The sequence below is a fragment of the Meleagris gallopavo genome, chromosome 2 (genome assembly GCF_905368555.1).
Source record: "Meleagris gallopavo chromosome 2, MGAL_WU_HG_1.1, whole genome shotgun sequence".
Taxonomy (NCBI): Eukaryota; Metazoa; Chordata; class Aves; order Galliformes; family Phasianidae; genus Meleagris; species Meleagris gallopavo.
Genome location: NC_139405.1, coordinates 109,822,272 through 109,837,386, shown reverse-complemented (window position 1 = coordinate 109,837,386; position 15,115 = coordinate 109,822,272). Strand labels below are relative to the sequence as shown.

Here is a 15,115-nt window from a genome sequence, read left to right as displayed (position 1 = left end):
CTGAGTACCGCAGTATGGTGAAACTTGGTTGATACATGTAATTGTTCAGCTGTGGTACCAAATGCAGAACAACTCAGTTGTTTGGGAAGATTTTGGTGTGCTAACACAAGGGTGAGTTTTCATACAGTTGGCTTTAGAGGAACGTTGCTATAGCTGGCCAAAACTTTGCAGATGATGCTTCGTGACGTTGTTATCAGTAGCTTTTAAGGAGTTAGTCTCAGTGTAACATAATAAAACACAGTGCATAGTTTTAGGCCAAGGACCTTCTCAATTATCTATGTCATTTGTGGAACTTACGATTTCTTGATTGTAGCACAAATCCAGTGTATGCAAGGATAGATGCTTCCAGATGGGCTTCCAGGCCAGAATTCAGAGCCAGAAATCTGTACCACACTGCATTCAAAAGCACTGGTCAGAGGGACTGGATGCCCTGTTTTTTTTTTTCTTTTTTCTTCTTCTTCTTCTTTTTTTTTTTCTTGGATTTGCCTCTATATTTGAAGAGCAGAGGCTTTGTAGCATAAAGATGTAAGTCAAGATCATTCCTACTCTGATCGTGAGCACTCCATTCTTTTCATTTTAAGAATTAACTGGTTGAAGCAACTGATTCTCAGCTGAAACACAGACATTGTAAAAACAGTGATCAGTGGCCAGACGTCTGTCAAGAATCACATCTGTAAGACTTGCATGCACTCTTAAGCTAAGTCTGACTGCTCCAATGGAGTGTGTTCCCTGGGACAATAATTCTGACTCATTTCCATGCCACAGATTCTTGCAACTATTCACAGCAGAACTCAAACAACAGGACTGCATGTTAAGGATTCTCCTTGCCTTATCTCAAATGCTGGAGCTCATTTGTAGGACTTATTTTTTACCTGTTGTCTTTTCTTCTTTGTTTGCACTGTTTCCTACTCTTTCAGTTTCTATATGGGTAAAATTTCACGTCGTAGCTTAGATTTTCTGTTAGCATGTACTTGTCTGCTGTTCCTGCTCGTGATGAGTTAGCCTGGAGGAAAATGCTGTAATTGAATGTCCATTCATGTGTGCTTTCAGTACTTCCCTTACTGTATAGCTACATATAGAAACCTTGTCAGGAACAGAAGCAACAGAAATGTCAGCTCTGCCACTCCATGCAGCACAAGGCAGTCATTACAGGGACAAATAATCCTTCTTTGCTGTGGGAACATCTCACTTCCACGTGAGTGACTTCCAAGGCTCCCCCCTGACTGTGCTGCTGAGCTCCCCGTTAGCTGCTGCAAACTAAAATTGCAATGTTCTGAGTAGATAATGCCAGAGAAGCCACAGCAAGAGGAGCGCTGAGGTCTGTAGTGAAACTCAGCTGTAACTCAAGTTAGAATTATTGCAGAGAATATTACAGTCGGGATGTGTCTGGCTCTACTGGAATAAAGGCAATATCCGCCGTGCATCTGAGCTTACGTATCTAATCTAAACCAACTCTCCTTTAGTTTAAAGTCATTATCTCTTGTCCTATGACTACACGCCATTACAAAAAGTCCCTCTCCAGCTTTCTACAGACCCCTTTGGGTTCTGGTAGGCTTCAATAACGTCTCCCTGGAGCCTTCTTTTCTCCAGACTGAACAAGCCCAGCATCCTCAATGCTTATTTGTAGGAGAGTTGCTCCATCGCTCTGATAATCTTTGTGCTCCTCCTCTGGACCTGCTCCAACATCTCCATGTCTTTACTGTGGTGGGAGCCCCAGGCAGTGCTCCAGATGGGACCTCATGAGGTCAGAGCAGAGCAGGACAGCCTCTTTCCTGACTTGCTGGCCATTATTCCGATACAGCCCAGGATGTGGTTGGCTTTCAGGGAGTGCACGCGATCAGCTTCTCATTAACAAACACCCCCAAGTCCTTCTCCTCAAGGCTGTTCTCAGCTTGGAGATCACTCTGTAGTGTGGCAAGAGTCATAAAAAATACATGGGAAGCCACACAAAATTTGTATTTCTGTTGAAATGATCCTCAAGGGCTTCCAGTGCACTTCTGTCCTTTCTCTCACAGGTGTCTGGTGAGCCTTTGGCTTTTGTTACTCAAAGGAGACTTCGCCTTATTGGCAATCTTCCTGGTTTTAGTTACCTCTGATTCTGAATTTGCAGTAGCTTCAGTTTGCTGTTTTCCATATGATTAAATCTACTAGTAAAGGACAAAGACTGGAAGGGAACTGATTCATCAGAAATGGTATCTCAAATCCATTTGTTTAGCTCTGCAGAGCTCTGGGAATGTTTCCCTTAAAAACCACAGACTGTGGTACCTGGAGATGAGCAGCCAGGCGGTTCTGCTGAGTATAGAAACCAACAGCTCTCCACGGGGGCTAATTAGAGACACAGAGACCTTGCTGGTACCTCTGTGACATTAGATTCTTCACGCAGGGTAAGGTCACACAAGAAAACTTGCTGGAACCTCAGGACAGAATCTGACAAACCTTCGTAAGTTCAAAGCTATCGGTTTTGCCGGGTTCTCCTTGCTGCTGCAGCCCGTGTCCTCCGAGAACAGTTAGAAGAGGAAAGCTTAAGTTCCTCTTTGTAAACAAAATCATAATTGCTGGAAAAATAAAGAAACTGATGTAATGTGAACCTCCTGGAGAAGGTGATACAGAGGCTTCCCAGAAGTTACACACTGAGAAACATTCTTCATCTCCTAGATAATGCAGAAAAGGAATGACATTTACTAGCTGCAAGTCCTTACAAGCTGAGGATGCAATTTATAAAGCTGTATTTGGCTCCCTCTGCTTTTCCTCTTTTATTGTGATCCTTCACCTTCATCTGTTATCATACTTCAGTGATTTATCAACATCAGAAACGTTTGATTTGTAGAACATCCATCAGAAGAGCAGAGTAAGTGCCATCATTTTCTCTTAGGCTTTCATTGGCTGTAGCTTTACTTTTGGAAGTTTTATTTACATCTTTCTATTTCTAGACTAAGATGGATAATGTTTAAAAATAATTTCCTACGATTAATCTCTTGTTTCTCTGGACTTTTTAAAAGCTCAGTTCAGATTACTGATGTTCTCTGTGCTGACAGCTGCTGCAAACCGAAAACAGCCTGACTTGTTGCCTACACTCAGTGCATGAGCAGGCAGTCAGAATTAAAAGGTGCCCTGGTTCAGATTCTTTCATTCAAGATAGAGAATATAAGCTCTACAGACAATCTATGATTCTATAAAACATCTGTGCGATAGGAATTGACACTCAGTGTCTTTGAAAGATCAATTTCCTTTTTGTTTACACTGCCTGGGTTTTAAATGGTTGTGGTGAAATGCACCTCTGGTATTTTCAGGTTACTGCACCAAGGAAAATGAAAAGCGTTTTGTTTGAGAGTTTCTGTACCACGTTCCACTGTTAATGAGATGCTCCTGGGTTAAAAAAACCTTCCAGGGTGACTTCCTATGTCTTTTCTTACATTAGTGACAGACTGGAGAGGAAAACGTGGAGTGAGCCTGAAAGTGGTAAGTGGAGGTTAGAGGTGTAGCCAAAGTCAAGTGCTGGGGAGTTTAAGCTGGAGGGAGCTGATGTTTTGAATTATAACCAAGTGATTAATGTTTCTAACATAAGTGGGTTGGGGAGTTGGAAGGGCTTGCAGCAACAGCTTGGTGAAGTATGGTGAAACCTGCTTCTAGGGATGTTTTATTTATAGCACGCTCATTAGGTTGGACAGAATGGACAACATGTGCTTATGTGGTTAATGATAAATCCATCTGAGGGCTAAACTAGTCTGCTGGGTTATGAGAAAGCCATTTGTAGGTCAGATTTTCAGGAGAGAGAAGGACTTGAAAGAAATAATTCTTATTTGTTTTGGGGGTGCAGGGAGAGAATGGAAGTTGAAATGAGCTTTTCTTCTGCTGAAAGTAAGCAGGATTTAAATGTTACAGATCTTTATTCATTTTTAAAGGTCACTTACCCATGAAGTCTGTGTAGCTGGTTACATAAATACCAAAAGTAAAGCGGGAAGAAGCAGGCGTGCCTAGAAATGAGCAAGGATGTTTTATAAAATAGCAGGTCATCTAATAATAATGTGTGAAAACTGCAGAGATTGCTGTGAAACTGCAAAAGCCAGAAAAAGTTTCATCTTCTTGGCATTATGGTTTTCTTTGTGGGATTCAGAGACGTTATCGTGAAATTAAAGATACTGGACTAAAAAACTGTATGTAAAGCTGCTTGTTCCTTCTGTTTGGATTCACAAGACCTTCATCCTGCCTCCATGCGTGGCTGAGGATAAATAGTCACAGAATCACACCGCAGACTCACAGAACAGTTTGGGTTGGAAGGGACCCCAGGGGTCATGAAGCTCCAACGCCCTTGTCCTGTGAACTTAGGGGAACTGAAAACCTCACGGGTAAATGACTGTCAGGAGGGTTTGGTGCACTGCACATCGTCAAGATAAACAGGCAAAACCTATCTGGGACACACCTTTCCCCTGCCACTATTCTTATTTTTAGGTAAAAATGTAAATAATGCCGCCTTCGTTGTCAGGAAGCTAACTGCAAAGTGGGTGCTCTCAAATACGCTGCCCACACCTTTTCCAGGTGTTGCTGCAGGTGCTGTTTGTGAGTGAGCTCAATTTATCAGGGCTTTGAAAGCTGATGGATTATTCTGAGAAGGTATTTTTGGAGTGAGAAAATGCCACCTAATAAACAAATGCATTGTACATAAATATACAGCACATTACAGGAAGCTGCCTCAGATTAATTCTTCCTGGAAGCCGAATTATTACACTCAGAATAATGAGCTAGTAAGAGGCAGAGTGGCTTCTCCCTCTCTTGACATCTTGCAGGAGGGGATGTCCTGCTGCAGAGATAGGCTTCAGGGCCACGCAGCTTCTTGGGCGTCAGCAGTGACTGCTGAACCAAATGGCCTCATCACAGTTTGCCATGTTTCCAGCATCGGAAGGCATCGGGATGCTATTATCAGAGTTATTTTACATATGATAAAGCATTTGTGTGTTGTTATGCCAGGCAAAAATATCTTGTGTTTGGCTCCCGTGTTAGACACTGAAAAATGAGGTGCTGAGATGGACACAATTCCTGAGGCTTGCCCTCCGTGGCCCCTGGATTAGGAGGGGCAGCTCTGCAGGTGATCCATCTCACCTGTCTTAAGCTGTGTTTGGATAAGGCCATTGTCCCTCCCAGTCCCTGTTAGCTGCTGAGAGGCAGCGCAGGAGTTCAGCTCAGATATGACTGCGAGATGACTGAGACGAGCAGAGATGCAGGTTGTCTCTTGGGTTGGGGGAGCTGCACTTGGGCTTTGAACTGCAAGGGCTGAAGTCCAAGGGGTGATGTACTGTTGTTCATTGCACAGACAAAAACCAGGGCCTCCAAACTGCAAGAAATAACAGCTGTGCAGAAAACTCTGATACGCACAGGGGTGGGGTTGCATTTTTGTAAGGCCTTGGGATGAAGGAAGAGTTTTGTGGGGCTTTTGGGTTACTTGTTCTGAGATGAGTTAGGTGCTGCTATATTTTAGTTAATTGCTTTAGTTACTCAAATAGTGCTGGCACTGGAAGTCTGTTCTCTGTATTTTGTGTGACATCACGGCCCCTGACGTTGGTTATCCCAGCCCAGGGAAGCTCTCTGGCATTGCCCAGAGCTCACTCAACAGAACTTTGGACGCGGCTGTTCTCTTCTGAAGCTTTAGGCACTGAACTTCCAAAGTGCGTGTGTGCCTGGGCTGTGACTGCTGACCCCGTGGCCAAAGAGCAGACCTGCTGAGTTCATTCATACACATGTGCCTAATGTATGCACTGTAATGTAAGCACTGTAATGTAATCCCCACGGGTGAGGCATCGCGGGCTCGCTAACACTCTCTTGCGGTCTCTTCATCTTCTGATTTTACTATTTTAGTTATCCTATCAAAACATATTTTTTATTGTTTCAATTGTGCTCATTTTATTATCCCTGTCAGGATCAGAGCTATGGGGAAACAGGTATAGCATGCAGGGCTTTGGAAATAGGAGGTGCTGCCTAATTCCTCGTCTACTATTCTCTCGAATCTATCATGACTTTAGGAATCTGATTCTGGCCTGAATGCCCTGATCTGCATCGTGGACTGTCCCTTGCACTGATTGCCATGGTCCGTGCGGGAGCACATGGGGATGTGGAGCTGACAGCAGTGTTGTGAGCTGAACAAACAGATCTGCAAGGCCTCTTCTTGACAGTCCACCAGCTCTGATCTGAAACATGACACAGCCTGAGACATCTGTTTCAAGGGCATAACTGCTCCAAGCTTATTTGAACTCAGTACAAGGCTCTGTTTATATTTCTTTGATTAATTGAAAATAACCTCTTGTTAAGGGAAGTGACAGCTGATACCTTAAATTGTGTTCAAGTTTTTCACAAGAGAGAAAAAATGCACCAAAGGTTAGGCAGGTCAAAGCCTTTGTTTGGATCAAAGCATGTGTTGAACACTGTATAAATGCCAAATATTAAAGTGTTTTGTACATCAGCTGAAGTTTGGAGTAAAATAATACTACACCAATAAATCTCTAATTCAGCTTGTTAACAAGCTACCAAATTCATGGAAGCACAGTGAAGAGAGATACTTCTGATGGACTGGTTGCCAGTGTCTTAAAAATGGACCGTGTAGGTGAGGTCACTGCTGTAATACCGCATCAGTTCTGGTAGGCACATTTAAAATAAAGCCTTTAATGCAATGGAAATGGCTCTCCAAAGAGCGACAGGCTGGAACAACACGTACAAGGTGTTCAGGTCTAAAGGACGCTTTAAATTCATACAATCATAGAATGACTTGGGTTGGAAGGGACCTTAAAGCCCAATCCCAGCCCCTCTACCGTGGGCTGGTTGCCCCCAACCAGGTCAGGCTGCCCAGGGTCCCATCCAGCCTGGCCTTGGGCTCCTCCAAGGATGGGGCACCTCTCTGCTCCAACAGCATCACACAGCTCCTGCTCAAAGAACAGAACTCAGATGAGAGCTCCCTTCCTCTTCATTCTCTGCTTTAATTTAACTTCTCACAGTTCCGTTTTGGTGGATTTTTTTTTTTTCCTCGCCCGTCAGCAGATTTTCAGGCTAGTTAATGAAGGGGAAAAATTCTCCTCTCCACCCCTCGAATTGCCTCCCCCTTCTTTCATGTCAAGGGCCACGTTTGGATTGGAGCCCGGTGAAGTTTCTGTGTCATTTCCTGTTGCTGCCCGCCCCGACACCGCTCCCAAACACACACACGCTCACACACTCACACTCACACACTCACACTCACACACACGCACACTCACACACACACACACTCACACACACACAACGCTCCCATTGCTGCCCGCTGCCCCTGGGCTGTGAGCAGCCGCTCCTCTCCTCTCCTCTCCCGTCCCGGCTGCGCGCTGCTCCTCCCGGCCGCGCAGGCTCAGCTCTCAGCAAAGCCGAACGGTAACACAACTTTCTTCTTTTCCCGGCAGCTCAGCAGCGCTTTTATTTTGATCCCAGGCAGCCGGGAGTTTAAGGCAGAGCCACGGCTCTTCTTGCTCGAGAACTTCCCTGCCGGTGGCCGCGGTGGGAGCCGAGCGCCGGGATGCGGAGCTGAGCGGTGCGGCTACCGGGCAAATCAGCGAACGCGGGGCTCGGGCTGCTCTGCGAACGGGAAACCGAGAGAGGAGTCGTCCCGGCCGTGCGGAAGGTAGGGAGGGAAAGAGAAGGGGAGCGCGGCGTTCTCCGGTGCGTGTTTGCCTTTCAGCTTCAGCCCGGCTTTACCTCGGTGAGGGTTTTCCTGAGGCCGGTGTCGGTGCGTGCGTGTGGTCACTGATGCCTGCTGGAATCTGCGCTGCGCTCAGTCAGTGTGGGCACGGATCGGCTGCCATCTGTACAGACCTGCCTGCCATCTCTTTCCTCTGACATTTCCTTATTCGCTGGCCGAAAGCACATCTATTCATTGGTTTGGTGAGAAAATCTCACAAATGTTTGTGCTTTAAAGCGGGGCGGCTGTGATTTCATCTGCTATTTCTGTCCATCTCCTCCGGACTGTTTCTCAGACAAGCAGGGCATGACGAAGTGGCGGCTCTGTCCCGTGCCGTGTGCTGGAGCCCGTTCCCGGAGCTCTCAGGGTTAAAGCCTTTCTTGAACTCACTGACACAGGACAGTAAATTTCAGCATGTCAGTAGAGAGGGAGAGAAGAGCTTGCAGAGCATTGTATACCATCAAACAGACAGTGGTGCACAACCCCAGGGTCCTCGTGGGCAGGATCAGTTCCAGCTCCTCCAGCCATGCAGCAGCATTTGGAAGGGCCAACTGTACGTAAAATGTGCACCAGTTAATTAGGAGAGAGGAAGAGCATCTCAGATCTAGCCTTGGGAACTATGATCTTAATGCCTGGTGTGCAACGTGTTTAGCTCCAAGTCACTGCTAAACTCGTGTTACTCTCTCAGGTCACCCTTGTTTGATGTTAGTTCTGCAGTGATCCCCGAGGACGGGAACGCAGTGGAAGAAGGTACAGACGGGGATACCCCGAGCACACCTTCAGCACACCAGTCTCTTGCTGCAGCCTCCAGCTCAGGCACATTGCCTCCCATGGCCTGGGAACACTTAAGCTCCGTGCCCAGCCTTGGCATTCCTTGTCTTGCTGCCATAGGCAGTGATGGACCCAGGAGACAGTGCTTACAATTTTGTTTGGATTTGATTTCTAGGCAAAAGCTCAAGATTTGTTTTACAGCTCCTAGAAGAAAGGGTTTTTTTGTTTGTTTTGTTTTTTGTTTTTTAATGGAGTTCTGTATGTAATGGTGGTTTTTTTTTGTCTTCCCATCTCCCAGACTCTTTCTGAGCACCGTGCTACTCCTCGCTGATTTGTCAAAAAACGTTCTTTGCCCTCAGTGTTCCCCAAGTTGGCGTCTGGGCTTGATGCTCTGTCCTGGCACACTGGGCACACGCACAGCCCTCCACATGGCTTCTGTGTACTGCTGGGAGCTAGGATGGGCCGGGGCACTCCAGAAAGGCAGTTTGGATGTGATACCTTGTTTCAGAGTGTAGGAAAGTTTAATAATATGTTGGCAGCTGTGCCAGTTAGCTTCGGGGCCAAAGAATGGGCTCTGGCCCCGTTTGGTTTACTAGCAGAGATGCAGTCAAGAGGCTGATGAGCTCCTATACGTGAGGGAGGAGAGAAGCTGCAGCAGGAATTACTCCCAGCACATCTGAGAAGCTGAAGAAATAGCGCCTACCTGGAACCATGTTTTGTATTTCTAGATGGAGAAGGAACCTGGATAACAGACTGACGTTTTTGCAGGAGTCCAACAATTTAATTCTTTAACTGAGTCACTGCATGTGCAAGGGAGAGTCTAACCATACTTCAGGTGCTGCTGAGAGGGTGGTTAGGACCTAACGTTCATTAGAAATCCATCTCTGTATTTAGATGTTGAGAGAAATGGCTGTTTCAATACAGTTTTGGGTGGGCTGATTCTAAACTATCCTAAAACTTATGGATGCTACAGTGGGATCTTACCTTACGTAAGAACAATGCAATTTCATCCTTAAATTTTGAACCCACTTCATTTTCAGCTGATATCACTGATTTCAGTGAAGTTATTCCTGATTTACAGCAGTTGAGAGTGGATAAGAGTCCATGTATTTGGGAACTGGAGGGTTTTCAGTCTCACCAAGAACCTTCTGGCTTTTCTGTCTTTCTCACTTAGTCCACATCTCATGAAACCTTGCACTGTGTAAAACCAAATGCTGAAGAGCAGGTCCCTGTCCCATCTCTTGCCTATGTGAGCATGTTCTCCACACCACGCTTTCAGTGCTGATGTAGCTTTGACAGATGAGTCAAGGGATGGCAATTCCAGTTCTGCTGCTTGCCCTGGGAAAGTGCTCTGGAGCCCAACAGACCGTACTGTCTGGAAATATTTCCTGTTGCACAACATAAATTGTCTGTTTCAGTTTAATCCTACTGTCTTAAATTACATCACCGCAGTATTACCTTAAGTAAAACCTCTCTTCTGCACCACCTCTCTGCAGGAGGGAAAGGAGTGTTGTAAGAGGCTCAGGTTGTGAAGACTGCAGGCAGGTGGGATGAACATGTGTTTCCATTCCTCCTTTCTACATATTCCACAAATGCAGGATGAACAAGCCTTGCTTTGTATCACCTTAGCTCTGTACTTCTGGTTCCTGAGTGAGACCTCTTGGAACTGCTGAAAGGAGCTGGAACTCCCTGAAAGAAGGTTGTAGCAAGGTGGGGATGGGCCTCTTCCCTCTTCAACAGCAGGATGAGAGGTGATGGCCTCAAGCTGCATTGGGGGAGGTTCAGGTTGGCATTGGTCTGTCCCTGGAGGCAGTCAGCAGCCGTGGAGGTGTGGCACTGAGGCACAACATCAGTGCATGGTGGGGATGGGTTGGAGTTGGACTAGGGAATCCTGGTGGTCTTTTCCAGTCTTCATGATTCTGTGGTTCTGTGCTTTGCAGACTGTGGTGGCAGCTGAAGTTCTAGCAGAAATTTCCCATTGCTGGTGGCTGCAGGTGGCTCTGGTGGCCCTGTCAGCTGCTCTCTGTAGTTCAGTGCTTCAGCTCAGTGTGGTGCTCCCTTTCCCTCCTGAGGTTGCTTCAAGGATGCTCTGGTGCTTCCTATTTCCTGCTGCCTGCTTCATTTTCTGCTGGGGTTGGAGCTCCAGTTCTTGTGGTATTTAAGTGCTGATACATTAATTAAGGTAACATCTACGTGCTCTACCGAGTCTTCAACTCTCCTGCACAGGTCTTGTTTTCATTCTAAGGCAGTGTTGCTACCTGAGGACAGCTCTTGCCTTGTTCTGCAGGGAGCTGTTGATGGCTGCTCTGTTTATGGGATATTGCCACAGCGATGGGGATGTGTAGCTGGGACGGTCAGGAGCCAGAAAGCTGTGTGCCTCCTTCCCTCCCCAAACAGGGTCTTGTTTGCGTTGACTATTTTTAAACGTTTGCTACCAGGGGCTGAGGATCACTATGAGTCTGAGCTTTGGCACTGTGCAGCTCACAGCTGTTTAAAACGGTTTGATGCTGAAGGTGGGAGGGGGGCTGAAAGAACTGCTCCTGACGTGGCTGCCTCAGGTGCTGGTGGCTGTGGCAGTTACTTGCTCCCCAGGGAACCAGCTGGGGATACCAAATGCTTTGACATGAGCTCAGAGCTTCTCCTTACTGCTCATTTCTTCTGGAGCTGAGCTGCTGAGCACGAGGTGAGAGGCTGCTGTGTCCCATCAGCAATCCCCTCAGCCATCCTTTCCCTCCCTGGAAGTGTTATTTTTGGTTAATTCATACAAGTCTAGGCCTCCATGCTCAGTCCTGTGGGAGGAAGCTTGAGGCTGGAATTTTGTAATAAGTGCCAGATTGTTCTCTTGAGGCAGAATGAAGAAGCCACTCCTGTTGCTTCTCCAGTTCTTGTTAGCTCTTGTTCAGCATAATCTGGTAACTGTGAAAGGTTTTCTTTCCCCACTGAGAACCATCTTGACCCTGCAGAAGGTCAGCATTGAGGTGTTTGCTCTGAGATCTGTGATCTCCACAGAGCCATGTGGGGGTCCCAGCTCAAACTACTCAGATGTCCCCTTCCTCATGGAAGTCCCAGCAATTTGCTGGGGTTGGATCACTTTGAATGCACCCCAGGCTGTCTGCAGCACTGCTGAAAATGAGGACTTTTGACCAGAGTCTGTTTGCTCTCATTCCGGGGTGCACAGTGCAGTTCAGTGCAGCTGGCTGTCACTGCATCAAGCAGTTCAGAAAGCGTTCTGCGCTCCTAAAAAATAAGAAAAAGAAGCATTATGGCACTGCCACTGATTCCCCACGAGACCACATTATTTAAAATTTCTCCTTCTGACCATTGGCAATGAAGAGACAGACCACCTTCTGCTGTCTTCTTGACCGTCTCTCTTTGAAGCGGTAGTTATTTCTGCAGGGATTGGAGCAATCGAAAGCTGAGAACATTTGAAATGGATGTAATTTAAATATTTTGGTACTGCTGTAACTGAAATGTACACAGAGAGCGTGCTATGTAAGTCTGAGTCTTCTGGTTATCAGTCCCCCTACTAAGAATAATGGGAGCGCTGTGTGAAGCCCACAGCTCCTCCTCAGAGCCTCTCACACTACCTGCAAGATACTGTTCTAGATTAATAATATACACCTTGTGCTTCCTTTTATTTTAGTAGCCACTCTGATTCCCCTTTGAGATAGCCTAAAATGATGAAAATTATGCTAGGATTCCAGTTACTTTTTTTCTTCTTAGAATGCATGCACGGACTGTATGGTCTGCAGAGATTTATTTTTCTTTAATGAAATCAGCCTCCTTTTCCTGGCTAGCATAGTGCATGAATGTCACATTTGAATATGTGCTTTTGAGTTCAGTCCTTTCCCTCAGACATATTACTTTACACTGCATTTGGCTGCGTTAAACTGCAGAGCTGATTTACTACATCAGTGCCCATGAAAGACTCAAATTCCTCCGACTCCTGTTCTGTTGTTCCTCGCTATTTACTATACACAGTGCTCCAGTTTTGGAATAGTTGGCAGACTGTAAGCTTACGTTTCTTATTTTTTTTCTTCCCCTTGGTGCAATGGTTACAATTAGGTTCATATATTTAGCAGGTTTGGAGTTCAGTGCTAGAGTAAGTACAAAAAGCTTTGAGAGCAGTGATGGAATGAATGCCATAGTGTGTGTTGTGCCGGGAGCAATAAGGAAAGGATGAAGATGTGACCAGAAGCAGAGGAACTCCCTTCCCTCTCTTCTACAAGCAAGGGCTGGAAGCAGGGAGTCATTCCAGTCCTACTTGCTGCTTTTTTTCCCCCATTCTTAAGGAAGTCTGGAGATGTTTCCTCTGCTGCAGTCCAGAGGTGAGAAGAGTGCTCTTCAGCCAGCTAAGGAGGCTCGAATGGCAATGCCAGGAAGGTGCCAGGAAGGTTCACTGTGCTCTCCAGTTTTGCATCCAAATGGTTGTCAACTCCTTTCTCTGTCCAAAACCTGCATCAGATGGCCTGAATGGAAGCTCTGGGTATGATATTTGGGTCTAAATAGCTTTCACTATTCAATTTTATTGTTTTGAAAGCAAGCAAATGCTGCATTGGGAATTCCCTCCTCTTTGTTTGCTCCCTTGAAGAAACCCCAGCAGGGCAAACCTGCCAGGCCTGCTGACTTTCTGAGCAGCGGCTGTACAACTGGATTGCATGCAGTGACAGAACAGCAGCAGAAACCCTCCCTGGAGGGCACAGAGCACACCGTGCAGCAGTCAGACCAACCTCCACCTCTGACTGCAGCTTTCTGCAAGGTTCTGCATCGCCCCGCCTTCACCTGGAAGCAGGCAGCCAACATCTCGTTCAAGGAACGGCTGGATTTTGTGTTGAGGGACGTGGTTTAGTGAGAACTACTGGTGATGGGTGGATGGTTGGTCTGGGTGATCTTGAGGGTCTTTTCCAACCTCGGTGATTCTGTGATTCTGTGATCTGATGGCACCGTGAGAGTTTCCAGTCGAAACCTGGGGCAGGCTTCTCTGCTGTGCCAACTGGCTTGTGAGAGGGCCCAGCTGGGATGCCTACTGAGATATCCCTGCCAGCTGGCTGCCTCTCAGCACCTTCTCACCTGGCATGTGGGAACACCTAATTGCCCTGCACAGACACCTTGTCTCCCAGTACAGTCCACGTATGCTTACAGGTTCTGAGTCACGCCTGAGAAATTCGGTGCTCTCCTTTTGACCACATCAGATCCCTGAGCATTTCAGACAGGGGCTCTGGGTCGTGCTGCTGGGCAGGATGCCTGCAGGTTCACAGTGTTATTTGTTGTAGCTGAACTGAAGCTAACTTTCTGTAGCTTGTTTTTGCCAGTGCAAAAGAGAGGCTGTGCAAGTAGAAGCCTTGTTGGCCTTAATCAGTATTTGCTAAAAAAGATATGCAAGGCACCGTCTGTTGTGGCTACTAAGAGAAATTCCGCAAATTAGGAAGGGGATCACATGGCTACCATGCCATGTAGTGTCACTTTATTTTCTAGCAGCACTAAATAGTCACTGATTCTGTCCACATATTTTCACGAGTTGCTGCTGTGAGGCAGGAGATTGCCTGCAAAAAAAGAAGAAGAAGAAAATATCCATCCAGGGCCCAGTTTGTTCCCTGCACAGCTTTTACTGTGCAGCTCACTGCCCAGCATCACATAGCAAAACAGAGAACAAGGCAAAAAAGGGTTTGTGAATCACCATGGAACAAATCAGACAACCAGGCATACCCATGTGATTTTAGGCAGGGCTCAAGAATTTCATTCCCTTAGCTTCAGCCCACGGGGCGAATTTGTTCATTTCCCTGGCATTGCAACAATGGTAAAGACTGTGCACCCGTTCACCCTGAGCTGGTGTGGTTTTTACTGTGAACCACTTGCTGCTTCTGTTCTGTGAGATAATAGCAGTTGCAAAGGATCAATTCTCAGGTACTCTTCTGCATTTACCCTCTCCTGACTGTATACACATCCTTAAAGCAAAAGTGAATGGTGTAGTCAGAGTAATGCAAGTGGACTCTACATAGAATCAGACAAATTCCCTACTCCGAAGCAAGTATATTTTACAAATGTTTGTTGGGAGATGGATGCCACGCAGTGAGTTGTTTCCTATCTCCACAATGGATGACGGGAGAGCTATTAGGAAGGTTGAGGTACCCATGTCTGTGGAAGTGGAGTCCTCCAGTGGTTAGTATTTCCCATGTATATGGTACATGCTGAGTTTTGAGTCTTTTCTGAGTGTTATTTGGATGAGTATTCTTTGGCTTGGGCTAAAAGTGAGATAGCTGTGCAGTAGCATAGAGGGTCAGGTTCCAGTAGCTATACTTGTGTCCTGAGCTAGAGGAGTAAAGAGATTTTCTGGGAAACAGGAATTCAAGCAAAGATATGAAGAAAACCACCTGCTTCAGACAAGCAACCTTGAGAGGTGGACTTAAAACTTTGTGTCTCACCTTTCTATGTCTCCTGGACAGCCTAGAGTTATTTCACACATCTCAACCTGAAGCTGGCACCTTAAATTGTAGCCCTGTTGCAGTGGCTCTTACACAGTTCATAATGTGCCCCTAAGATTCCCTCCAGCACTGCCATGGATCTGAGGTGGGGAATAACTGCAGCTGGGGGGTAAGGCACTTGTGTCCTCCACCAGTCATAGAATCATAGGGTCGGTAAGGCTTAGGATCGTACAGA

At 46.4% G+C, this 15,115-nt stretch overlaps 1 protein-coding gene across 7 annotated transcripts in view; it reads left to right on the top strand.

Annotated features, from left to right (window-relative positions):
* The window catches only part of EVA1A (eva-1 homolog A, regulator of programmed cell death), a 183,695-nt gene that overhangs the window by 111,239 nt on the left and 57,341 nt on the right, over positions 1-15,115 (top strand). The window contains exon 1 of one of the 7 annotated variants that reach the window (XM_085218421.1): positions 7,436-7,630. The exons of 5 other annotated variants lie outside the window; for them this stretch is intronic. Coding sequence is in view for 1 of the 2 variants with exons in the window: in XM_085218420.1 (XP_085074546.1) it covers positions 12,932-12,944 (13 nt within the window). In the remaining variant the exon portion in view is untranslated. Of the gene's footprint in view, positions 1-7,435; positions 7,631-12,925; positions 12,945-15,115 lie in introns of those variants that run through there. One more of the 7 variants, XM_085218420.1, reaches the window with a different exon arrangement.